Here is a 25240-nt window from a genome sequence, read left to right on the forward strand (position 1 = left end):
CAGATTCCCTAACAGCAAATTAACACAGGAACTGAGCAGGGATGTTAAAAGTTAACCATTTTAAATCAAGGTCTGCCGACCAGCCTCTCTGCAGCCGTGCAGTCCTGCTGGCCCCTCCATGGCCACTTCAGCCTAGCCAGCCTAGTCTAGCTATCATAGTTCACCAGCAAGGGCCAATTAACTAGCAAGCATACCAGTGAATCTTATGCTTATCAGTTAACCATTTGACATACCTAGAATGAGAGATTGCATGACTTGTTGATAAAAGAAGCTTGATCCAATGGGACTACTTATGGTCTCAAAATTAAGCACATGCTTAAGAGTATGTGTTTGACCAAGGCCAGCCTGCTCAACAACTTGCAGGACTGCTCCCTAAATGAAGATAAAGAGGGTACCTAGAGCACAAAAGTTCTCGTGACATCTGCATAACATTGTTATACCTTTAAGCGCAGCATACACAGATGAAGTTAGGAGAAATATACTATAAAGATGTGGATTCCAAGGCTATTGTGATCATCTAATCTATAATACAGGATACAGAGTTTCTCTGAAATAATTCCAATCCTAGAGCTTATCTTTTTCGAAAAAACATCCAAACCTGATCTAAAAATTGTCAGTAATAGAAAATCCACAAGGACCCATGGTAAATTGCTCTGTGGTTAATTTTTCTTTTAAAAATGTATGCCTTATTTCTAGTCTCAAATTGTCTTATTTTCAATAGATGTTATAGCTTTCTCTGCCAGACAGAACATCCCATTATCAATTATTTGTTCCCCATACAGATACTTTCAGACTTTATTCCAACCATCTCATAATCTTCTTTGTTAAGATAAACAGATGTTCTCTAAGTTATTATTGGTAGGTGTATGGAAGTACTAGAGTCATAAAGGAGTTCCGTAGGCCACCCCAAACAAGTGCCAATATGTTTATATCATGCTATCAAGGTAGACAAGCTTGATACACTGTATGCATCTTTTAAAAAAAGTCTTAAAACAACCATAATATCTAAATTCTCCCTCCTCACAGTAACTCTTTAAGCCACTAGTAATTACTGCTTTTAAATCACTTCATCTACAAATTTAAGTCTGTAGAATTGGCAATCTTAGTTGTATGGCATGAGTCAGGCGAAAGTGGTCAGTACTTTTAATATTTCACAACTTTTAGCTATACTTCATTCAGGGTTACAAGGATAACACACTGAAACTGTTAAAAAGTATTTACAATAAGCAGTTTTACACATATTTCTGAACAACACTTTAATGGACTATTATCCTCCTTGTTCACAGTTTCAATCACCACAAAAAAAAAAAAAAAAGATAATGACCCCCAGCTGTTATTCCAAGTTATTGACTCATTAATTCACCCAAGTAAAAAAGGGAATCTGATCTCTCCTGAGGAGCCTGCTGCCTATTTCTGGTTTTGTTTGTTGGTTTGTTTTTTAAACCAGAAAGACCACATCAGCCAACATTGCTACTTACAATCTCGATTCCTCATTCTTCCTTGGCTCATCAGCAATAAAAGTGGCTCTCATTTAGAGACAACTTTAAGACTGTGGTGTCCAATATGTCTCCAATATTTACATGGAGTTCCCTCCACCACTTGGTGGCACAAGTGCCCGGTGGCAGTTCTGACCTGGCTGGCTTGGCCCTAGCCGTGGCCTGAAGTGGCCAGCACAGCTCCAGCCGCAGTGCAAGCCACGGGGCCCAGTGCGGCTCATGAAAGCCCAGAGGTTCCAGAGTGGTAGCAGTGGCTCTGGTGAGTCACCAGCAGTTGGGGGTGGGGGTTGGGACAGGATAAACTGTGGTGATCCTGAAATTCCTATTAATACCACTGCTTTCAGATATTCTGATTTCCGTCATTCTCCACTGGAGATACCCTGTCTTTGAGTGTTACTACTTTGCAAAAAACAACAATGCATTTTGAGTAACCTATTCTTCCTTGTAATCAGAATCTCTTTAAAACTCTATCCATATTATTCTATGTTTAAGCTTCAACTGGCCATGGTTGGGGCAGAAGACGACCTCTACGCCCCTCCTGCAAATAAAGCTTTAGGTTTTGTTCTGGTTTTTGGAGGGGAGAAGAGGCTACTGCAGAGATTCTCCTTCCCACAAATTCAAGGTATCAGTGTTAAGACAGATAGCATTTGCTGGAGAAAAATGCAAAGTCATGCCTGTTGCCTGAAATAATTTAGCCTTGACAGCCATATTGTCTAAATTAAATGTAATCAATCATGCAGAAAAAAAAAAAAGACAACAACCCAGGGGTCATGGTAGACAGCTCACTGAAAACAGCTGTTTAATGTTCAGCAATGCTTAAAATGTTGGGGACTACATTATGCAAGGGATAGAGAATCATACCAAAACCATACTACTACTACTCTACAAACTGATGGTATGCCTGAACCAAAATGGTATTTGGTTTTGCTCAAATCTCAAGGAAGATAACACAAAAAGAAGGGATAGAGGAAGAAAAAAATAAAAGAAAAAAGGGCAGAGGATGAAAGTAATTGCAACAGTGATGGACAACCTAGGGCAGGAAGTGGGCCACATGAGTGGTACTCCATCTCTGAGGGCCACAAGATTATCTTTGTTATGACAGAATAGTTTCACTAACTGATTGCACACCTAGAATTTACAGGGTGTACCAACTGAAATGTAGCAGCGCTTTGACTGAAGGCAGAAAGCACAGCCAGCTGTCACAGTCAATGTTGTGCACAATCACCATACACCTCACTTAATGGATCCTTGCTTTACATGGGTGTCACTTGTTAATACTGGTAGGAAAAACACAATGTAGACAAAAAGCAGCAGAATCTGGCAACTCTGCACCTGGCAATGGTAAACAAAATGTCTTGCAAGCCACACACACAATTCTGATAAGCCATCTCCAGCCCATGAGCCACAGTGTGCCAATCACTGAATTAGAAGCATCAAGACACTTTCAAAATGAGAGAGCTGAAAACATTTACACTCCATAGTTTAGAGAAGAAATATGATAGAAGTAAATGCAATACACTCATCCCTCGCTATACCAGGATAATTGGTTCCCAACTGTCTGCTCATAGGCAAAAGACTTGTAAGAGGGACACTAAGTTACCATTAAATACAGGTTAAAGTCTATCAAAACAAAAAGCAGTCAAGTAGCACTTTAAAGACTAGCAAAATGGTTTATTAGGTGAGCTTTCGTGGGACAGACCCACTTCTTCAGACCATAGCCAGACCAGACCAGACTCAATATTTAAGGCACAGAGAACCAAAAACAGTAAGCAAGGAGGACAAATCAGAAAAAGATAATCAAGGTGAGCAAATCAGAGAGTGGAGGGGTGGGGAGGGGGAAGAAGGTCAAGAATTAGGTTAAAGTCTCTGCTGGTTCCTAGTGCTCCTAACTCAGTGAAGGAGTGGCAAGATGTGGTGCTGCCTTTGAAAGGTAAGTGAACCTTGGGTTTCCGGGGTGGTGTGGGGGGTGTTAGAGAGGGTTAAAGGCTGGGGGCAGTTTGGGGCTATAAGTGGGAGGGAGGGTTAAAACCTGGTGGTGGCTCCAGTGGGGCTGTGGAGCCAGTTGGGGCCATGGCGATTGGGGTAAGGCTCGTATCAGCAGCGGGGAGGTGTCCACTCGTCTAGTGAGCAAAAGTAAGTACGTGTGTCCCTCGTTTTAGCGAGTTCCCATAAGTAATGTACTTGTTTAATGAGGGATAAGTAATAAATATGATACAGGTTTATAGTCACAGAGAGGTAGCTGCATTAGTTTGTAACCTCACAAAACCAAAAAGCAGTTATGTAGCACTTTAAAGGCTAACAACATTACATGACTGCTTTTTGTTTTTATTATTATACAGATTGTTCAGATATTATTATTTATCCTCCTACTACAACAAGGGCACATTAAATAAAATGAAAAAGCAACACACTTAAAATAAAGTGTATGTTTTTGTAAAATTAACAAAACGTATTGTTAACACAGTGAAGGACCTGCAAAGAGATGTAAGAGAGACAAAGTTTAGCAGTATTTTAAGAAGCTAGACATTTATAGAGAATTAGAAATTATCAAAATTGACTGGAAAGGAGATGTCATACCTATCAGAATCCTCTGTATGTAATGGCGGTATAGTAATGGTTGGCATATATTTTCACAATTTTGCATAACTCATGAATAGAATACCACTCTTTTCTAAAATTACATAAAGCCCGATACATTTCAATGCCAGGGTTTTCATATTGTTGCTATTGTCTTTTTCATGTTGAAGAGTACTAAGAAACAGGTGGATGAGGGAGAGGGGAAACAAGTACCTCTTAGCTCTAATCGCAATTTCATAATCATGTAATTAATGTCAAAAGTGTCAATTCTTCAACAGTTCTGTAGTACTTCCTCATTGGGCGAGTTAGAAAGCTGATAATATATTAACGGTGCAAATCAGAAAGTTGGGACTTCAACAAATCATTACCCCAACCACTGAATTTGCTCCCTGGCCCAAGTGAACGGCCTTAATTTTGTAGTAGCCACAGCCTGCTTAGATGAAAGCTGTACATCTGAAATATATGAGCATAAACCCAAAGATATATTTGCTCAAAATTATGTTTTGTGGCAGTCTGAGGAAAGAAAAAACAAAACAAAAAAAAAACATCAATAGCAGGACTGTTAGTATACTTATATCACTTCAGTTTCATATGGATTTCCATCTTAAACTCAGAACAAGAAAAAGCAGCAGATTGCAGCACTGGGAAACCCCAACAAAAAAGAGAAAAGAGAACAGTGGACTGGAGAAATTTGGAACAGGCTAAAGTGGTATACAGGTGTGAGATTGCAGAGTAAGTTTAAAACCTGCTTTCAGGAGTCCAAAATACTGCAGATGGACACTTGTTTCTTCCAGGAACTACAAAGAGACCACCTTCACTCTCCATCACTTTTAATAATGCATTACATTTTTCCCCCATGTAACTTGCAAGTAGCATTTTGATTTTCAACATTTATCATGAATCCTGATCAGAACTCCTACATACATACTAATCTATCCCCATTTTGCCCTGTGAATTCATTCACGAGCACAAGGTGCACCTACACATGCCTATCACACAATGTGGTGTACCTCATCTAATGCACTTAATACCCCAACAACTACTAGGTCGGTGATGCAAGATAATCATTAAGCTTGCAAATGAACACAAGAGAAAAAAATAATAAAAGACAGATACACCATATCACCCCAAGGTTAACAGTTTTCAGAAAGCAGTCACCACATATGTGATATCTCAACAGAAACCTGGATACCACCTTCAAAAGATGAGCCTGGATGCCTGTGCTAGACAATGAAAATTGTAAACTGAAAAATATTGCTGTAATAAGCCATAAATCCAATCTGTAACCTACTAAACCTCCTTTGTTCTGAAAAGGTAGAGTTTTAACTGCCCACCTCACCTGGAATGGTCTCTTGTAACATGCTTATGCTTAAGGATCTGTTCCACCTTGTATATAGCTGTGACATCAGAGTACCCTTCCCAGACCTGAAAAGGAGCTCTGTGTAAGAGACATCGCTTATCTTTTTCCATAAACACAAGTTGATTTGGTATAAGATATTGCCTGACCCTTGCTGTCTTTCTAGGGCTAAAGCTACACCATTATTTCTATTTTGGCATACATTTGTATTCGGAAATAGAAACTGCACGGCCAAACATGATGCTCAAAATAGCAGGGCTATTCCAAGCCCGGTGTTTCGCTCCCGGTAACCTTTCTTGTACAAGGGAAAACAGCGAGTTTGAATTAAGCACTTGTTTTGAACTCTGATGCAGTGTAGCCTGCACTGGGTTCAAAATAAGATGCCTGAGAATAATAGTTACACGCTTTGCACAACGCAAACTGTGTAACTTATTTTGAGATAGGGCTACACTGCAGCCCTGACCTAAGGGCTAGTTTATACTAGGGAAATAAGTCAAATTTCAGATGCACAATTCAAGTTATGGCAAGCTTCCCGACATATCGGAAATTGATATATCTGAATGTCCTAATTAAGGAAAGTCAACAAGAGCATTTTTCCCCTCCATCAACACCCCTTACGCCATGCGATAGCATGGAGTACAAAGGTCATTTGCTGACCCCAAAGAGATTGATTTTGCGCATCTTTATCAGACATGCAAAAATCGAATTCTGGAAGATCGACACTGACCAGGTCAAACTTCCCCGAAGTAGATGCTCCCCAAGAGTGTAATCTAGTTAATTTAAGAAGTTAGTTAAAAGCAGTTTCTGATTACATAGTTTGTTTGTTCTTGAATCCCCCTATTAGTTTGTGATTAAAAAATAAACCTTCTCAGTGCTCTGTTGCTATGTGTTCACAAAAGAGAGAAACAGATTGCTTCCCTTTTGTAGTTTCTCAATTATACTCAAACAAATTTCTCCCATCTTTCATATAAAAAAATCCCTGCAGTAATCTTTTTTTTCAAATTGATCATGTCCCTTCAAGTGCAGGAATTTACTTTGACAGTATTTCTAATGTTCTGATTTTACAAGTATTATTTCAGACTCACCGCTTCTTTCAGTCCTCTCCCTGCTGTTACACTGGCTGGCAGCTGAAGGGGAAAAAGTTGCAGAGGACAATGGATCTCCTGAAGGGGAACCAGGTTTCTGATTACTCTCACTATGGCCCACAGTAGCAGCTGCATTTAGCTGAGATCTGCCCTGCTGTGGGTGAGAAGGGCTTGAAGGATTAGGCTCTGAGTCCATTTCAGCTGCAGGGGGAAAAAAAAAAAGTTAAATTTATAACTGAGAAAAAGAACACAATAATTAGGTTGTATGGTCTTGCATAAAAGGCAGTTAGGAACAAAAACTCTGACTGATAATCTCCCCCTAGAAGATTAAAAGGTCATTTATTTTGTACAGAAAAAAAGGGAATACTGAAGTTTACATTTTACAAGGCTGGAAACACAAAGATGTGTGTCCACGCAGTAAGGAGCGTGATAAGTCTAGTGCCATGCCTACACCATCACTTTACTGTGCTGCAACTTTCTGGCTCAGTGGTGTGAAACCCACTCGCACTCACCTCCATTGCAGCAAGTTACAGCACTGCAAAGCACTAGTGTAAAGGGACCCTCTCCCAGTGCCTTCTCCCACTGTGGCCATACTTTCACTTTAAAGCGGTGGTGCAGCAGCAGCACTTTAATGTTTTAAGTGTAGACTCAGCCTTTATGTCTGAAATTGACTTAACTGAGTGTAAAGCCTGAGCACAAAAACTCCACAGAAGCCACTTTAACAGAGTAGCTAAAATATCAGCCTATTAAATCCTCTTCTAATCATTTTTTTCCCTAAAAAATGTGTATGCTCATGCATAATAGAGGCAAGCTATGAACACAAGCTCAAAATTAGTAACTATAATTATAGTCACAAAGATGAATACTGACTTCAATAAATTGGGGCTCAAAATTTGAATTGTACTAGCAGAGTGATCGCTAAAATCCTAAGTCATAAAACAATAAAAATGTCTATGATAAATATTTATCTTGTAAGGTACTAAGTAATTTGGACAACTCACAGGACTTTTTTTATTAAGAAGAATATTATAGTAATATGGCAGTTTAAAGACTAACAATTTTATTTGCACATAAGCTTTTGTGCTTTTGCCCAACTAACACTGTTAGTCTTTAAGGTGTCTCAAGATTCCGTGTGGTTTCTGCTGAAACAGTCTACCACAGCTATCGCTCCGAAAATTATTACAGTAATGGTGACTGCTGTACTAGCTATCTTGCATTACAACTTCTATTTCACAGCATGAACAGCTAAAACAGTTCTGCCTTATCAGATGCAGGAAAACACAGATTAAAATGACCTTTTCCAATAAAGTAGTGGAATTATTGTTATCTTATGTTACAAAGTTTTCTTGGAGTTGGGGTGAGGGGGTGTTCCTCTCAATTCTTCACTTCAACAGGTGAGGAAAGCAGCTCTCCAACATTTTCAAAGGAAGATGAAAACAAACTTACTATAAAAAAGTTAGAGAAAGTGCAGGTTGAACTACTCTAGTCCAGCACCCTCAGGACCTGATCAGTGCTCAACAAGAGAATTTGCCAGACCATGGGTGGTCAATATTGTCTACCCCTTTAACAACACTTCTACTGCTTACTGGGCTCTTAGAAGACACTTAGGGGAAAATTAGAGCCAAATAAGAGCACAGAACATTGAAAGCCAGGACTGGTGGCTGTAAATAAAACTTTACTGGACCATGGGAACCTTGGCCACACCCATGATAAGTGATCCTCTAACTGAAAGCACTCTCAATTACAGATGTTGCAGGACTGGAGAGATTCAACCTGTAGCACCTTCAACTGGATGAAAAAATAAAACAAGCCCCATAGTGTTTTTCAATGAAAAATTAACAAAGACAACTTTTTTAAAACAAGTAAAATATTCAGCCACTGTAGCACTAAGAATCTGTATAAACATGAACTGACTTTCTGTCCAAGCTGAAAGAAACACAGAAAGTAAAGGAAGAGTTTAAACAAAAGCAAACTACACTGAAAAACAATCTTACTTTTATTATCCAAAAGATTACTAGTAATGTAGGCAAATTTGTTGACATGTGATTTATAAGAGGATCAGCCTTTTCAAAATGCAAAGCATTTCTAGTATCTGTTCAGTGACCCAATCTATGCAGTGAACTCACTGTCTTTTCATGTTAAAAGCCCTCAGCAACAGACAACGCTGGAAACAATCCCTATCCTATGATTTGCTTGTGAAATCCTGAAAAGGGAATGCGCACAGTGAGGGTTTCTAAGCCAAGTTTGAAAAAAAAAAAAAAAGTCTTTTGTACACTCAGAAAACTTTCCAAATAAGAGTAAGTTCTCGATCCTGCAAAGGACAGGAAGGAATGTAAGAAACTTAACAAAAATGCAAGAAACAGTGTTTGAGGCAGGACTGTTTCAGACTGCTTACCAAAAAAGGTGTTTACTCCAATGAGCCAGCATAGCTATGCAAAAAGAGCAAATGCTCTGTTTGCCCTTGCCAGAACTGTTACTTGAAGGGACTCTACCGAAATTCAGCAAGGCAGGGCCCAACCACTTTTAACCGCGAAGCTCTGGGGGATTCATCAAAACAACAGCACAAGAGAGGGAGGGAAGCAATATGCTTAGGAAAGAGCAGGTACTTAGATAGCTGCTCCAGGTTAGCAGGTTGGGAGCAAACATCACAAGAAAATGAACTGAGTACATCTTAGGGGCTGCACCGCAGGTCTCCCCGCAGTCGCTTAGTGGGGGAGGCTGGAGATTTAGGAGGCAGGTGTGTGCTGTGAGCAACGGTCCCCGGAATGGATGAAACTGGCGAGAGTCTGCATCTTAGCTCATAGAAAAGAAGCTGGACATGACAATGCAACTTATTTGCATTGCCCAGTGCTAGGTCCAGGGTCCCTGTACTGGATCCTGCTTCCACTGGGCACTGCGCAGAAGGGTGAGGGGAGAAAGGGAAATAAAGGAAGCCACAAGGGAGGCTCCACAGCCAAGGGAGGAGCAGAACTGGGGGGGGGGGTCCAGCCTGGAAGGGGTGTGTACAGCTGGGGAGGGGTACACGGCTGGCTGGAACAGACAACAGATTGCCGCTCCCAAAGGTGGAGTGCATAGCTGGGGAGACAAACATGGGCCATAGGGTCCCGCTCCCGAAAAGGGCGCGCAGCTGGGGGACGGGAGCAGGCAGACGGGGTCCCGCTCCCGAGAAGGGGGCGCAGCTGGGGGGAAGGTGCAGGCAACCGCCACCAAGGGCTGCAGAGCGCCCCAAGGCTGGCCGTGCCCAGCCAGGCAGGGAGGTTCCACTATTTGACGGAGACTCCAGGCCCCCAAACACTCACCCGCGCCCGGCAAGGAAGAGTCCCCGACGAAGTTCAGCTCCGGCTCCATCCACGGCTGCGCGCAGACTCCGAAAGCTGCGCTGCCTGCCCGCAGCCCTAGCCGGGGAAGCTGCGAGCCCGCCCCCGATCCCTGCCCGACGCCGCGCGAAGGGGCAGCTCGCCTGCCACTCACCGCGCTCCCGCCCCCCTGCTGGGCGGGTCGGCCGGCCGCTGGCTGGGAGCGGCGGGGAGGGGGCGGGACCTTGTATTGCCGGGGCGGGCGGGCAGGGACGCGGGGTGTGTTTTCCTGTGATAGGCGGACGGGCGGTGGTCACTCCCCTTGTGCTGGGCCTTGGGAGCGGCCTGGGAACTGCGCGGGCCAGTGCTAGGTTGCGCGAGGCGCCCGTAGGGCCAGGGCCAGGTAGGACAGGACAGGACCAAGGGGGCGGTGCAAAGTGGGGTAGCCGGAGGGAGTCACGGCGCTGCACCGCAGCGAGCGGCGGCGTTCGGACCCGATCGGAGCTGGACCGGGCAGGATTCCGGGTGGGGGTGCAGTGCCTCCCGGGGGGAGGTCAGCCTGACCCGCCCCAAGCGAGCCCAGCGTCGTCCCTGCTAGATCTGCATTTCCATTACAGCGCTATCTCCAGAGCTGAGGCAGTGAGTCTGCCCCACAACAGCTCATCACCTAATGAACTATTTAGTTAGTCTTTAAAGTGCTGCAGGGCTGCTGGTTTGGTTTGTTAGGATACAGGCTAGCACGGCTACCTCTCTGTCATTGGATCTGCTTAGGAACTCTTCTCAATGCCTGCCCGTGTCAGCATTCCTCTCTGCATCTTAGCAGCGCCTTTCACGGGGCAGTAAGGTCCCCCAGGGAGATGTTAACCAGCTCTCCCATGCCCCAGGCTAATGCCTGAGCCGCAAGGCGGGCGTGGGGTGGGGTGGGGTGGTGTGGGGTGGGGAGGGAGGACTACAAAGAAATACAATAAAGCTGGACTTCTTTCCCACTAGACTTCTGTGTTCCGGAAGGAGGAGAGGGCAGATGGAGATGACTGGGGCAAGGGAGTAGTTCACAGCTTCCCCTCTAATACCTTTATCTAGGAAGTATCATAGTACCCATCAGCACACAGCAGAACCTCAGATTGGGGAAATGGGTAGGTGGTCATGTTGCAGACCGTGTAAGGCCCCAGCCCGGCCTGGGTGAGATAACCCAACTGGTAAAACATATTTAGTGATGAATTGTGGGCATGTGCACACCCTAAAAGGACATCTACATTACTAACACCAACAGAGGTTGTTCATAATTCTAAAGTGCTACTAGCTGCACAAAATGTTATGGCTAATCAAAAGTTTAGAAATGGCAATGCATATTTGAAACTGCTACATACAAACTGTGCTTTTAAACCTCTTCATTTAAATTAAAAGCACATACAGCAACAGCTTCCTTGCCTTGTCAAACTTCTGTTTAAACTTTGGTTTTCATAATTCTGTTTAACACACATTACTGTATTTGTTAAGTTTGTGACATTGAGGTTCTGTTGTACTGTCTGAATGCTGCATAGATATTTACAGATACCAATCTCTTTCTTCCTACCAGGGGTGAGAAATACCTCGACTTGTTGTAAAGGTGTTTAGGTTTTGCATATGATGCCTAGTTTGCACCTAAAACTTAGGCTATGTCTACACTTAGAAATAAATTTTACTTTTGCTAAATTTGATTTTTTATCCTCGTTCTTATTTGAATTTAAGTGTCCTCAGACTTTCTGGAAATTTGACCCCTCGTTTCTAAGTGTTGAGTTACTGCGTCCCCATTGCCTTATCCAAGTCTGACTGCATGAGCAATGCATTATGGGTACCTCTTCCACAGGGCCTGAGCCCTATTGCTTTCTGGAGGTTCTGTACCAATGAGTTGTGGGGAAAAAGATTGCCTCTGTTGCTTGTGGGTGTTTGATGTCACTGTCCCAGAATTCAGAGCGCCTACTAACAGCGTGAAAACGAACAGGAGATCGTGCCATTTTCTCTGGCACAGTGCTAGCGCAAGCATGGATCCTCAAAGCTTCAAGTCATTTCACAAACCATTATGGCGATTTCCCAGACTGTCATGCACTTTTGAATGAATTCAAATGAATTTTGATTAAATCAAATTTGCAGTCTTGCTATGACCTACTTCCTGTGCACCTGGAGAGCAGCGAAGATGGAAGTGGCCATACATGGTGGGTAACGGCATAGCTTTGTTGGATATATACAGGACACTTCTGGAGGCTAATAAATTCAATTTTAAGACATGGCACTTTCACATTGGCCTTAATTCAAACTTTTAAACTTGATGCTACACCCTGCCATTTTCAAAGATGTTATGATATTAATATTAGTGTTCCCAAAATCGAGCTAATGGTATTTACAATGAAGACAGTCACTTGGTACAATCGAGGTAACTGCCTTAAATTTGGGTTTTCTCGTAGTGCAGCCATAGCTTTATTACACTGACCTAACACTGATGCTCGGGATGGAGATGAGCCATCCTAAAAACAATGTAAACATTGTAAATCTCAGAAAAAAGTTCTTCTGTAAACAGCTTCTTCAGTGGGAGGATTTACTGCATCGGCAAAAATACCCCTACCATTTGTGTTTAAACCACAGAGCTCAGTGCTGTAGCCGCAGGGCCACAGTTCTGCAACTGTAGAACTTTTAGTGTAGACATACCCTGATATCTGTGTTGCTTCCTGAAAGAACAGGGTCTCCCTATCATGCTTTTTTTCCTAATCCAATCTCCTGTTTTATGAGTTAAATTGTGCTCTCTAATACACAGATGGAGAGTTAAAGGGGAGTAACATGTATGTTAATTTCCCTGAAGAGTCTTCTCAAAAAAGACATGCACACATACTCAAAAAGTCCTAGCTTCATTGAATTAGCAAAATTCTCATTGGCTGTAGTGGGACTGGAATTTCATCCCAAAAGTTTCGAAACATAAACCATATTAGGACCTAGTCTTGAATTCCAAAAGTCGTACAAGTTTTTTTAGTTGTTTTTTTTCCCCTACCTCAGCAAAATGTAGTAATTTACAACCTTCTTTGGTCCTACCTTGCTTGCTCAAAACCTGCCTGTGTGTGCACCATGAAGATTATATCCCTGTACCTTCTGTAAAGCAGTAAAAAAAAAAGGTGACTGCATGTATGTAGGTACTGGAAACCACGAACAGTGCCATTTCTTGCCTCCCCGCTAAATCTTTGGTGTATTTTTTTCTTCTCTGGTTGAAATAGGCTAATATTCTACACTGGCATTTTTTATGCTGAAAAAAATCATTCTGAGTGGGAGAAAGTATGCAAAGTTAGAAAGTGAGTCAAATTTCACTTATGTACAGGAATAAGGCTTCGTAGAATCATATGATGGTGTTGCAAAGTACTCAATCTGCACAGAGCAGAAGCTAGTTTTAATTTAGACTAAAAAACTGAGGCACGGGCATGCAGCAAGTGGATGCAATCCAAAGCAAACTGGTTAAGTTTTCACCATTTTAAGTGGCCAACCCCCTTTACCCCCAAACTATAAAACAAAACAAAACACCCATATACACAATCATAGAACTTAAACTAATGTAGAACATTACATTGTTGACTTAGGCCAAAACACAGGACTCAAGAGATGGGGAAAAAGCTGTAGAACCATTAAATTAGTACAGTAACATATACAAAGGAAATACTATACATGCACAGTGGAATCAAATTGGTTGAAACTAAAGAATAGAACTATTAGATATAGATGAACACGTTATGCTGGGAAAGACTTAATATGGCTTTCATGAATGGCAATCGTACCTCACCAGTCTCAGTTGTTGAAGGGTTCAGGAAGCTCCCAGGGTGAGTCAGTTGATACAGTCTACTTAGACTTCCAGAAAGCCTTTGACAAGGTCCTACACCCGAGGCTCTTAAACAAAGTAAGCAGTCATGGGATAAGAGGGAATGTATTTTTATGGGTCGGTAACAGAGTAAAAGAAAAATAGGGCAGGAATAAATGGTCAGTTTTCCACCTTGTAGAAAAATATCAGAAGGATTCCTTAAGGATCTGTACTGGGCAACATATTCATAAATGATCTGGATAAATGTGTGAACAATGAGATGACAAAATTTGCGGATCATAATTACTCAGGGTAGTAAAGTTAGAAAGGGCTCTCACTAGAGTGGAGGACAAACTGGTAGCTGAAATTCAATGTTGATAAATGGAAAGTAATGAATATTGGAAAAAATCCCAACTCTACCTACAATGTGATGGTGTCTAAATTATTTGTTACCACTCCAGAAAAAGATCTCAGAGTCATTGTGTATAGTTCTAGAGAAACATCTGCTCAGTGTGGAGTGGCAGTCAAAAAACTAACATGTTGTTAAGAACCATTAGGAAGGAGGTAGATAAGACAAATAATACCCGTATGCCACTATATGAATGCATAGAAAGCCACATCTTGAATACTGCATGTAGGACCCATGTCAGAAGAGTTATATTAGAATTTGGAAAGGTACAGGAATATTAGGGAGATGGAACAGCTTCCCAATGAGGGGAGAGATAAAGAAGACAGGGTGCCTTCAGTTTATAAAATAAATGATTGGGGTGTTATGAGAGGACTAAAATCAGGAATGGTGTGGAGGGACTAAATAGGGAATTGTAATACTTCCCTTCACTTACCTCTAGAAGCAGGGGTCACCCAATGAAGTTAATGGGCAGCAGGTTTAAAAACACACATAAGACATTCACACAAATCCTCTCAACCCCTAGAACATATTGCCATGGGATGTTGCGAAGGCCAAAAGTATAAGTGGGTAAAAAAATAGAAGTCTGAGGATAGGTCCAGCAATGGCTATTACCCAAGATGTCCAGCCATGCACGTCTGTACGGGGGTGTCCCTAAACCTCTGCCATAAGCTGGGACTGGACTACAGAGGATGGATTACTCTTTAAGTGCCTGTTCAATTTTTCTGTAGCAATTTCCACTGGCTCCTGTCGGAAGACAGACTCCTGGACTCGATAGACTATTGATCTGACCCAATATGGCCATTCCCATGTTCTAATGTTAATTGATTTTTTTTTAAAATGAACAGATGCAATAAATGTTAAATAAATATCATCTACCGAGAAGAAAATGTCATATATATTGAAAATGAGGTACATTTTGAAATATTTGTATGTTTCAAAATGCATGGCTATGAATGTCATTTTCAAAAATGAAACTGTTCCGCTCACTATGGAATTATTTTTCATGATGTAAGTTGATTAAATTTTAATATTTTAGCTTTTGTAATACAATGAACAGAAGCCCAATAACTTTCTCTCTCCCTTTCTCTGTATATAAATCAGTGTGCTAATAGTAAGATAGTATGAGTAATTTTTCTGGGGTGTGCTTCATATCCCTAACATTTTTCTCTGTAATTTATCACTGTGCTTGTTACATCTGTGATATTTTACACACAATTTCGCTTTTGAATTGCTACTGACCATATAAACAACACCCCTGACATCCAGCCTGTTTTTTAAATCTAGTAGGCGGATTTAGTCCTTGTGTTTTGGCACTCCTGACAGCAGCTATTTTGTAGAACTTAATAGTAGATGGGATAAAACTAGGGCAGACAGAGCATAGACAAGTCATCTCTAGAAAGAGTAGTACTTATATGAAGATCACAAACTCCATCCATGGTGCCTATAATTTTATTCTATATATAGTAGAGAATCTTAGAAAGTAATTAGCATTACAATGATTCCCCTACAGCTTCTGTAAGATACCAGTGGAATCTTGGAAGTCAGTGTTATACTAATAATAATACTTTGTGTTTATCTACTAATATTTCAGTACTGGTGAATCACAAAAATAAAAAAGGTAAGTTAGTTCCACTGAGAGTTTTAAAAAGGTTCACAACTTGACATAAATTAGTTAATTTCAGGAGCAACTGGCAATGCGGTCTGAGAAAATTTGAACTTTTTATTGAAGACAATTGAATCCAGGTTGATTAACCAATTTCAGTTTTTCCTGCTCTTCAGAAGAAACTAAACAATTCCCCTAAAGCATTTTATGGTCTAATCTCTTGCCTTTTGGGCATATTTTATCGAAGTTCTATTTTGTAAGATAAACGGCATCCTGGGGGATGAGGAAGTGGGGAGGTGGGGGAGAGGGAGAATACCACTAAGTAGCTCCTAGATCTGCATAGGATTTATGGTTAATGACATGGTGTAATACTATGACATAAAACTTCATGGAAACAGAAGACTATAGGGTTCAAAGTGTATAAAAAGTGGTGTCTTTATAACTGTACCATGGTGTTACTGCTATGGTAGGACTAAATTAAGTTTTATTGTAATAATATTTAGCAGTTTATACAGGCATTTTTTACTCTTCAGAGGACTTTAAGAACCATTAACAAATGTGAATATTGGCCAGGATTTTCAGAAATAGGACACAGCTAAGGAAAAATCCTGATTTTCAAATTCTGTGCATCCAGCAGGTCAAGGAGAGCTATAATAAATATATCTTCAATTTCGGAGCCAAAGTTTTGACTCCAATTTTTGGAAAAAAAAATCTCTAAAGGCACATAAATGAAGTCCCTCCCTGTGTCTTGCCCAGAGATGAAGGTATGATGGTTTCTGGAATCCACTTTTTCCTGAGCATTTGGAAGTCATGCCAATATTATTTCTTTCTTTAGCTCAGAGGCAAATTGAGAAGTGTGCTTATTGCAGCAGCCATGCAGTTAAAATTCTAATTACTCCGAATGAACATGACATTTTAGAGCAACAGGGTTGTTTTTAAGAAAGTGACTTTTTTGCAGTCTGAATCTATTGAAGTGTTTATCAGGGACTTAAATGCATGTATTGTGTTATTTGTTCAGTTGCTTCCTTTGGCTGGAAGTCTGGTTTTATTTAGATTTAATGAATCCTGTTACTGCAATCTGCTTTCCCCCACCAATTTATACTTGTGTTAAGATATAGTTCTATACAGAACAATCGATCTGACACTCAGTGGGTGTACTCAGCAAGTTTAACCTTCATGCTGAAGTGAGGGTGATAGCATTAAAAACAACTAGCACAAAGGTGTAAAATGAAAATGAAGTCTTCCTCTGTTACTTATGCCTGTATCATCCTCAAGGTTTTATTCACCCATGGCATGTCACTCCCTCTGCCTTTGAGGCTGCATATTGTCTTTACAGCATGCAATAACTCCCAATCATTGCACTTAACTATTCAGTACACAATACACTCCATGATAAGTTTATATCTAATATGTACATTTACATTAATTTACCTGACTGCTGTGTTTGTCTCACTAACTTCTACAGAAATAACCAGCTAAAATTCCATATAAAATGCTGAAAATACCATTTGAACATGAACCAAATTCACCCAGGGTATAAACTTCCATTGACAACTACAGTGGCTTTACTGCCCCAATATGTTTTATTACTCATAATTGGTTTGCATTTGCTGCTGTCAGATTTTGCAGTAGTGTAGCTGCCAATCACATCTGTAGAGAAGACAAAAATAATCAGAGAATATTGCAATAATTTTGATTACAAGCCCTTTCAATTTCAGACATTTACTGTGCTTATACAAAATCCCATAGCAACAAGAACAAAGGATCCCATAACTGAGCCACTCCATGTCATTTTGTGCAGGAACAAAATTGCTTTCACAAATACTGTTTATAGTGAGAGTCAGAGCTAATTGATTCTGGCCAGTTCTTTTAAAGACTGTTTAATCAAGATATGGGAGACAGTAATACAAATCATTGCTTGAACTTATATATGGTATACTTGGCATACAGGCAGAAGTAAATTGCTTCTTAGTATACATGTATTGGTGAATTCTGGGAATAGAGGAAATAACAGACTCACCTGAAGATAACGTTAATTGTCTACATTGGGGCCAGTGCTCATCCCCCACTTTGGCTGTAGAATGTGGAGCAGTCTTTGAAATTCTTATTTTCTACTGGAGCATCTGTAATCCAAAGTGAGCACCAGCATTAGAGCTGTGGTGTCCAACCAGTTCTCAAGCAGTAGGCACTATAGTGAACTAGCCACATTATCCTGAAATATAGTTATTGCTCAAGCCAACTACCCACACTTAACCAGCTAAATAGTCACATGTGGTTAGTGGCTAGCGTGTTGGACACCATGACCTTAGAGGAAAGTTTTGCATACAAAAATAATGAGATGATATCACAGTAAACAACTATAATACTGCAAGTTTATATAATGTAGTCATTTAGTGATTAAAAATAATAAACAGGTTCTCCCACAATTATCTACCTCCACCACAGCTGAAATGGAACCAGCTCTGGGTCACTATAGCAGAGAAGAAAGTAATTCCCCAGCCTCAATGAAAACATCTTACAGTTCCTCTGAGGAAGAAATTCTTAGTGATAATTTTAACAGTTTAATCAAGAGAACAGTATTTATTCTGACCTATTTCCCTTCTATTCTATTCAAATACACCATACACTTATATAGTGATCTCTTCTATTAGTCCATGTTTTAACCAATTTCTCGTTGCATTTTATCAGTCAGGTTATGTACAAACCCTGTGTACTCTGACTGGAACAGTTTCTAGAAGCTGATAAATATTTTCATGAAGCATTAGTTAGAGGTTGATTGCTGTGCAATTGGTAAGGATTCAGAAATTGCCATGTGGCACATGCACACTGTGTGCAACATCGGGAGTATTATGCGAGGCAATGCACCGAGAGAAATAAATCTTGTGATAGCTGAACGATCTCTCCCATTCAATCCAGAGCTTAGGTCTGACTCTAAACTGGTCTAACAGCATGGACACCAGTAAAATTCCACTGACTTCCTTGGCATTACACCAGCATAAAATTAGTGTAGTGGGAATAGGATCAGGAATGTAGGGCTCTAGCACACCTCTTGAACTACTGAGTTTAGGTATTATTATTATTAGTGCCTAGGGGCCAACCAGGAATGGGACCCAAATGTGGTGCACTCACCTCTCATGGGTGCCTCTTAATCAAGTGTGCGTGTGTCTGCACTCTCTCTCTGTAGCATTCCTTGGATGGAAGTCCCTAATTAGTCTTGCAGTCTATAGATAGTGCAATACCAGTGCTAAGACAATATGACAGAGCTTCCTCTGGAGGCAACGTCCTCGCCCTCTTCGGGTCTTTAGTAAGCTCCTTGTATACCATGCAGTGGTCATTCCAACACTACTGTACGTAGGTGAAACCTAGATAATGCACAAGTGTAATCTGAAGGCACTTGAACAATATCATGAACGCTGCCTCAGGAGAATTCTAAATATCTCTTGGCAGGGCAGGCTCACAAACACTAGCATCCTGGAAGAGTCAAACATGAGCAGCATTGAAGCCATTATCATTCATCAAAAACTTTGTTGGACTGGTCACGAAGTTCAGATGTCTGATCTGTGCCTCCCAAAATAGATTCTGTTTTCTGAGTTGGAGGAAGGACAGAGGAGCGTTGGGGGCCAGAGAACGCAATATAAGGACAGGCTGAAAGCACACAAAGTGCAGCATTGGTGTTGACACTTGAGAGAACCTTACCCAATACTGTCCTCTGTGGAGAATGATAATCTGTGAGGGAGTGGCACAATGTGAGAAGTTCCGCTGCAGTGCAGATGAGGAGAGATGGAGAAGAAGAAAAGAGCATCAAAACCTGCCCTGTGCCCCTCTACAGTGGGGCAGGAAAGCTCAGTGCCCGCCTCTACACTGTTCCCAGGAATCAGCTGGCATATGTAAGAGAAGGTAGGTAAGGAGGTTGGAGATTCAAACAAGTAAGGAGGAAGTTAGAGAGCAGTCCAGAGACCTGATATTCACCCCAGAGACAGCTGAGGCACGGAGCAGCTCCTGCAGGTACCCTGAGGGCTCAGCCAAAGGCTGAGGGGACTGAGGACTGAGCCTGTTTGAGCCAGGTGGGTCTCCTTCCTGATGCACTTTGGGACTTGGAACCAAAGACTGAACCTTCAGCAGGGGCAACCGGGCTCCACACTGCAGGACTATGGCCTGAACAGAGGATTGGGGCCCAGGAATTGCATGAACCCTGCCACAGTATAGTTTGTATTCCTTGTTCCTAGATGTACAGACACAATTTATTTAATGGACACAAGTTACCAACAAAGGGTCCTGTGGCACCTTATAGACTAACAGAAAAGTTTTGAGCATGAGGTCATGCATGCTCAAAACTGTTCTGTTAGTCTATAAGGTGCCACAGGACCCTTTGTTGCTGTTACAGATCCAGACTAACACGGCTACCCCTCCGATACAAGTTACCAAGTGATCCAGACTGTTCCATTCTCATCATTATTTACCATGCCACCAAGTTTGTGCAATCAGCAAATTTTATCCTTGGTGCTTTTATATTTACTTCCAGGTCAAAATGTTGACTATCACACCTACTACTGATCCCAGTGGAACCACACTAGAAACACTCATGTTTGATAATGATTCCCCATGAACAACTACTGTTTGAGATCTGTCAGCTGTCAAGGGCTGGTTAATCAGTAAGTAAAAGCCTTGTGCTTACTGGTATGCTTACCAGTTAATTGTCTCAGAGGGGTAGCTGTGTTAGTGTGCAGAGCAGTCCTTTGGCACCTTAGAGACTAACAAATTTATGAGGTCATGATCTTTTGTGGGAAAAACCCACTTTGTCATCTCTACTGGGCCTCATTAACCTCTTGAATTGTTAAGTGTGCTACGAATTTTCTCCTGTAAACCAACAGAAGTAATTGATATTAAAATGAGGACAAGTAATCATTTGCATGTAGTGACCTCTAGTGGAAATGAATGTCATATCTATCAGCTAGTGATGAAAGCCTAGTGTTCTATCCAGCTGCCAGCTGGAGAAGATACATATGCCACATGTATTAAATGCCTGTGTCTTTTATGGATTACTAATTCCTACCCCCTTAAAAAAAAGAAACAAACCCAAGCCAGTAAGAGGAAAATAGAATTTACAAATCTGCTGGGATATCTGGAAAAAACAAACAAACCCTGATTTAGCTTTCCCTTCATGTGCCATGAGGTATTTTGGTGACAATGAGAATGTCCAAAACCCTCAGAGAACCCCAAAATGTAAAGTGTTTTTAATATGAACTGGTGTAGCTTTGCATCATGTAGCCCAATTTAAGGATTGTAAGTATTATTAATTTTAAGGATTTGAGTTGCAGGCTAACCAGTTGAACTAATCAGAAGATAAGTTTCTTATCCTGGAATCAGACTATACACATTATACCAGGGACCTTCAGGGTGTGACAAAATTTCACATTGAGACAAAGTTAATTTTAGGCTTTGTTAAAATATATAGAATTAAAATCAGATAGCAGTCTGAGTAGTAAATAAATCAGAGTTTTGAATGCAGTATTATTAGTCTAAGATGCATATTATATTTTTTTCTAAAAACATTGGTTAATACACTCACTCTTCGTCCTGATAACCTGTTGATAAGAGATGAAGGATGCACCTTGCCTCTGGTACAGCAGTTCAGGTACAGGATTCTTAGTCCCCTACTGAGAGGTGAAAAGGCTAATGATCAAATCTTATTAAAGCTAACTTAGTTTACTTAACTGACTGACCATAATCTAGATTAAACTAAGAAACTATTATAAAAATAAAGTTGAAAAGACGAAGTTTAGAGACTAATCTCGACTCCTAGCTTTTCTTGAAATTCATTTTTCTCTCTCTCCTTCCCTCTTCTCTTCTCTTCTCTTCTCTTCTTCTACTTCTATTATTCTTCTAATCAAAAGCTCTGGGTAGCCTGTTTATAAGCATAGGATCCTGGGCTGTGCTTCTATGCCCAAATTTAACTTCCTCTCCCACAAACTATTGGGGTGAACTTATGCCGTAGGATAGACACATACATTTGTATGTACTGATGACTTGTGTACACATATTCATGATATTAGATCATTCTGACCTACATTATTACCTGTGTTAGCTCTATGTTATTTTGGTTCTTCATGTACTTGTTAACTTGAGGCTACTATTGGAAGCCCCGATACCATGAAAAGTCATTCTATCTTATCACCATCTATCTAGGTGTAAGGTCCCTAACATATGCAAGTTATCTTTTGCTGTCTGGGTGAAAGATCCCAAGCATATGTAAGATAACTGTGTTATCTGGGTGAAAGGTCCCAAACAAAAATACTAACTTGCCTTAGCTTAACGTACAGGATATGGCCTGTAGGTCTCCTGCATTACAGCCAGATTACTTTGATATAAACCTATAAACTATAATAAAACATATAAATATCTTTAGGCAAGCAAGCAGTGTAGCCCTGTAGGCTATAATCAGACGTATTGGCTTCTGAGCTACAATTGTGACACTCACATAATAGTCTTCTAGAAAGAATGCTGTAAAATGCACGGACTCAACAGATTCATGAATTTTAAAATGACTAACCGCAATGGAATAGAACTTTAGCTAAGCACAATCTCTTTTCCTTTTGCTCAGTTTCAGCCCAGGCCTGATGAAAACATTTCTGCATAGCTGCAGAGTGAAAAACTTTTCTACTGAAGTTCCCATTTGCGCTCTCCAAAACTTCATGACAAGGTAAAAGCCAACTAGTCTCCTCCTCCAAGAATGCAATCTGTTTTGCTTTCCTCCAAACCCACACTTGCTACACTCCAGTAAACTCATCCCTGTATTTCTCTTTCTCTCTGTAGGTTTACATTTCATCCCTTCCTAGGAAGTTTAATCATCATGTCTTAATGCTGAATCTCTTTGCCAGAAAGTATGTTGTAAGAGGTATTCTTATGATCCAACTAATACATTTTACAATGTGAAATTAAAATACTATGAAAGAGTTTCTGACTTCACTATAAACCACATGGCAGAAATATCTTAGGTCAGAGCCTACTCTCACTTATTTTATCACAGATCAATTCCTACAACTTGATTGGGGTTTTACTGGCATAGTGGAGAACAGAATTTGGCCCTTTATTTAAACTCTGAAAAGCATTACTTTAGGAATGAAATATTCAAACTGAAACTGAGTTGGATACCTTCAAGTCTTTACTGCTTCCTGCCCAGAGAAGTGGCCATTCAATCTTTGAACATAAATGTATGAGCACAGGTGTGAAAGGAAAGGGAGAGTGGTAAATAATTATTATATAGTTACATCATCAAAAAGCTCACATTTTAAAAGTTCCCTATATTTTTCCACTGTAGTTACACAAATAGGGATCAGGTAAACTGAAACATTCTCTCTGCATGACCAATCCCTTACCTTCCAGAGAAAGATTTTAATAATTTAGCTGCTGTTTGTGATACCTATTCCCATGCAGATTTTGATTATATGTTTCAAGAATTAGAGTTCCACATCTGCAAATGGCTGCAAATTAGTGGTACTCCATGTAGAATAGATCCCCACTAACACCACCTTCATCAGATCAAAGGTATTGTCACTGTTATCTGACAAACTTGCATGGGACAATTTTGTTGTGCGCTAACTTGGGTGTGGAAAGCGGTGGGTGGGCTCTCTCTGAGGGGCATGAAATTTTGTAACTTTGCACAGCATAATCAGCTGTTGGATCTCAGGCTCTCTGATCTCATTAAAATGTTGACCTATGTTACTGTTTTTATGCATGTATATTATAAAGTTTTTACATTCTACATATTTATTAAACAAGTTTTTACATTCTACATACTTATTTTCTTACATATGCCAAAAGTTTTTTTTCATATGAACATAACCTAAACTATTGTCAGTTTCGATTGCATTAAACAGGTTGGGAGGGGAAGGGGGATGATGTAAAAAGTTTGCTAAACCCTGCACTAATTCATGATCCTAAATTATGTGACTGACATTCATAAGGTTCCCACCAGATGGCTCCTGAACACCTCATTCTTCTCTGCTAAAGGGCAAAAATGCATATTTGCCAAGTGACTCTTGGGGAAAATTGGTCATCTTTATAGAAAAGATAAAATAATTAGAAAAAGCAGCTTCCCCAAACCCTCATATTACAAACATCAATTCAGCTGCATTACAAAAAGGGATTCATAAGCTTTTTAAGGGGACTGGTAGTGACTTTTTATTCTTTTTGTATAATATTAACAAAAGAGGTCCTGGTGTATGATGGAGTTCCCAGATAATGACACAACAGAAAGAAGAACAATACTATATGGCCAAGGCAGAATTTGCATTGGTTCATGTTGACTTTGAGGAATTAAGGAATAGGCAATATAAACTCTTATTTTACTGATTAAAATTGACAGAAGCTTAGACAAAAAACAAATCTCACTAGCAAATGTTTAGACCAAATCAAATCCATGTCTCCAAGTATGAAATGAATGAAAAATCCACTTAGGTTCTTATTTAAAATCCATTACTGTAGTATCTGAGTACCTATATAAATTGTGGATTTTGGAAAGAAGCGTATTCCGAAGAAGGTTCTCCATTACAGTATACCCTTGAAATTGTTTTAGTTCTTTAATGATTTCCTGCCCTCAAGTGGACAGGCTACTATATCTCTAACACCTGCCTACAGAGAGTCCAATCGTGCTGGTACAGATAGACCCACTCTGGTCTAGCATCCATGGGACCTGACTGGTGCCAAACCAGAGCATTTGCAGAACTACAGAAAGTAAATATTGTCTAGCACATTACCAACACTTCCACTACTTACTGGGCTCCTAAAAGATATTTAAGGGTAAATTAGAGCTAAATAACTGCATAGAACACTGGGAGCCAGGACAGGTGGCTGTAAATAAACTTTATGGGACCATGGGAAACTTGGTCACACCCATGATAAGTAGATATCTGGTTAACTAAAATCATGCTGGACCATGGATGTTGTTGGGTTAGAGAGTGCTGGACTAGAGAGGTTCAACCTGTATTGAAGTCAGGGGGTTGATTGACACAGAAGCATTATCAAACCTTTGTTGATGAAACTGGACCAAATTAAACCCTGGCATTCTTCTGTTGAAGTCAGCTACATCATATTGTATCAGGGACAGATTGAGCTCATTGTGTCCAGAGGCATGTTGTGTGTAAATGTGTGGGGAGAGACAATTCAATAATTACGAGTACAGATTTCAAAGTGGCAGCTAATTCCCACTTCCTCTGGCCTCACTTCCTCCCAGCTAGATATTTCAGCCATTCAAAGGTACTTGTATGCTTCCACTCTCTAGTATCTGAGCCCCTCACAGTCTTACATATATTTATCCTCACACCACCCCATTGAGGGAGTGGGGCGATATTACCCCCATTATGTAGTTGGGAAAAGTATGGCACAGAGGACCAGATTTTTAGAAGTCCTAAGGCACCTAACTCCCTTGATTTTAATGAGAGTTAGACTCATTGTTCAGCACAATAAAATTTGATATATCTATAAAAACAGCCCTAGCCTAAACCCTGTCTCCAAACATACCCATACTTTGGATAAAGTTTGGAACTGGATGTTGGCCTTGGATTTGGGAGACTTGGGCTCAGTTTCCTTCTCTGCCACACATTTCCT

General features: G+C 40.6%; 1 protein-coding gene and 2 long non-coding RNA genes across 3 annotated transcripts in view; 1 reads left to right on the forward strand and 2 right to left on the reverse strand.

Moving 5' to 3' along the window:
• Positions 1-9919, reverse strand: part of WFS1 (wolframin ER transmembrane glycoprotein) — a 57291-nt gene extending 47372 nt beyond the window's left edge. The window contains exons 1-2 of the mRNA XM_074992465.1: positions 9815-9919; positions 6516-6716 (exon numbers count right to left, since the gene is read on the reverse strand). Of these exons, the coding sequence (XP_074848566.1) occupies positions 6516-6716; positions 9815-9863 (250 nt within the window). The 5' untranslated portion in view covers positions 9864-9919. The remainder of the gene's footprint in view (positions 1-6515; positions 6717-9814) is intronic.
• A 7274-nt stretch (positions 9920-17193) lies between these two features.
• Positions 17194-25240, reverse strand: part of LOC142011972 (uncharacterized) — a 32911-nt gene continuing 24864 nt past the window's right edge. Inside the window, exons 4-5 of the long non-coding RNA XR_012645235.1 lie at positions 17655-17757; positions 17194-17284 (exon numbers count right to left, since the gene is read on the reverse strand). This is a non-coding gene — a long non-coding RNA (uncharacterized LOC142011972). The remainder of the gene's footprint in view (positions 17285-17654; positions 17758-25240) is intronic.
• On the forward strand, positions 19392-23556 carry LOC142011971 (uncharacterized). The gene is made up of 3 exons (XR_012645234.1): positions 19392-19531; positions 22236-22334; positions 22448-23556. It is a non-coding gene; the product is annotated as an uncharacterized LOC142011971 (long non-coding RNA).

This window comes from Carettochelys insculpta, chromosome 4, assembly GCF_033958435.1.
Source record: "Carettochelys insculpta isolate YL-2023 chromosome 4, ASM3395843v1, whole genome shotgun sequence".
In the NCBI taxonomy this organism is placed as follows: Eukaryota; Metazoa; Chordata; order Testudines; family Carettochelyidae; genus Carettochelys; species Carettochelys insculpta.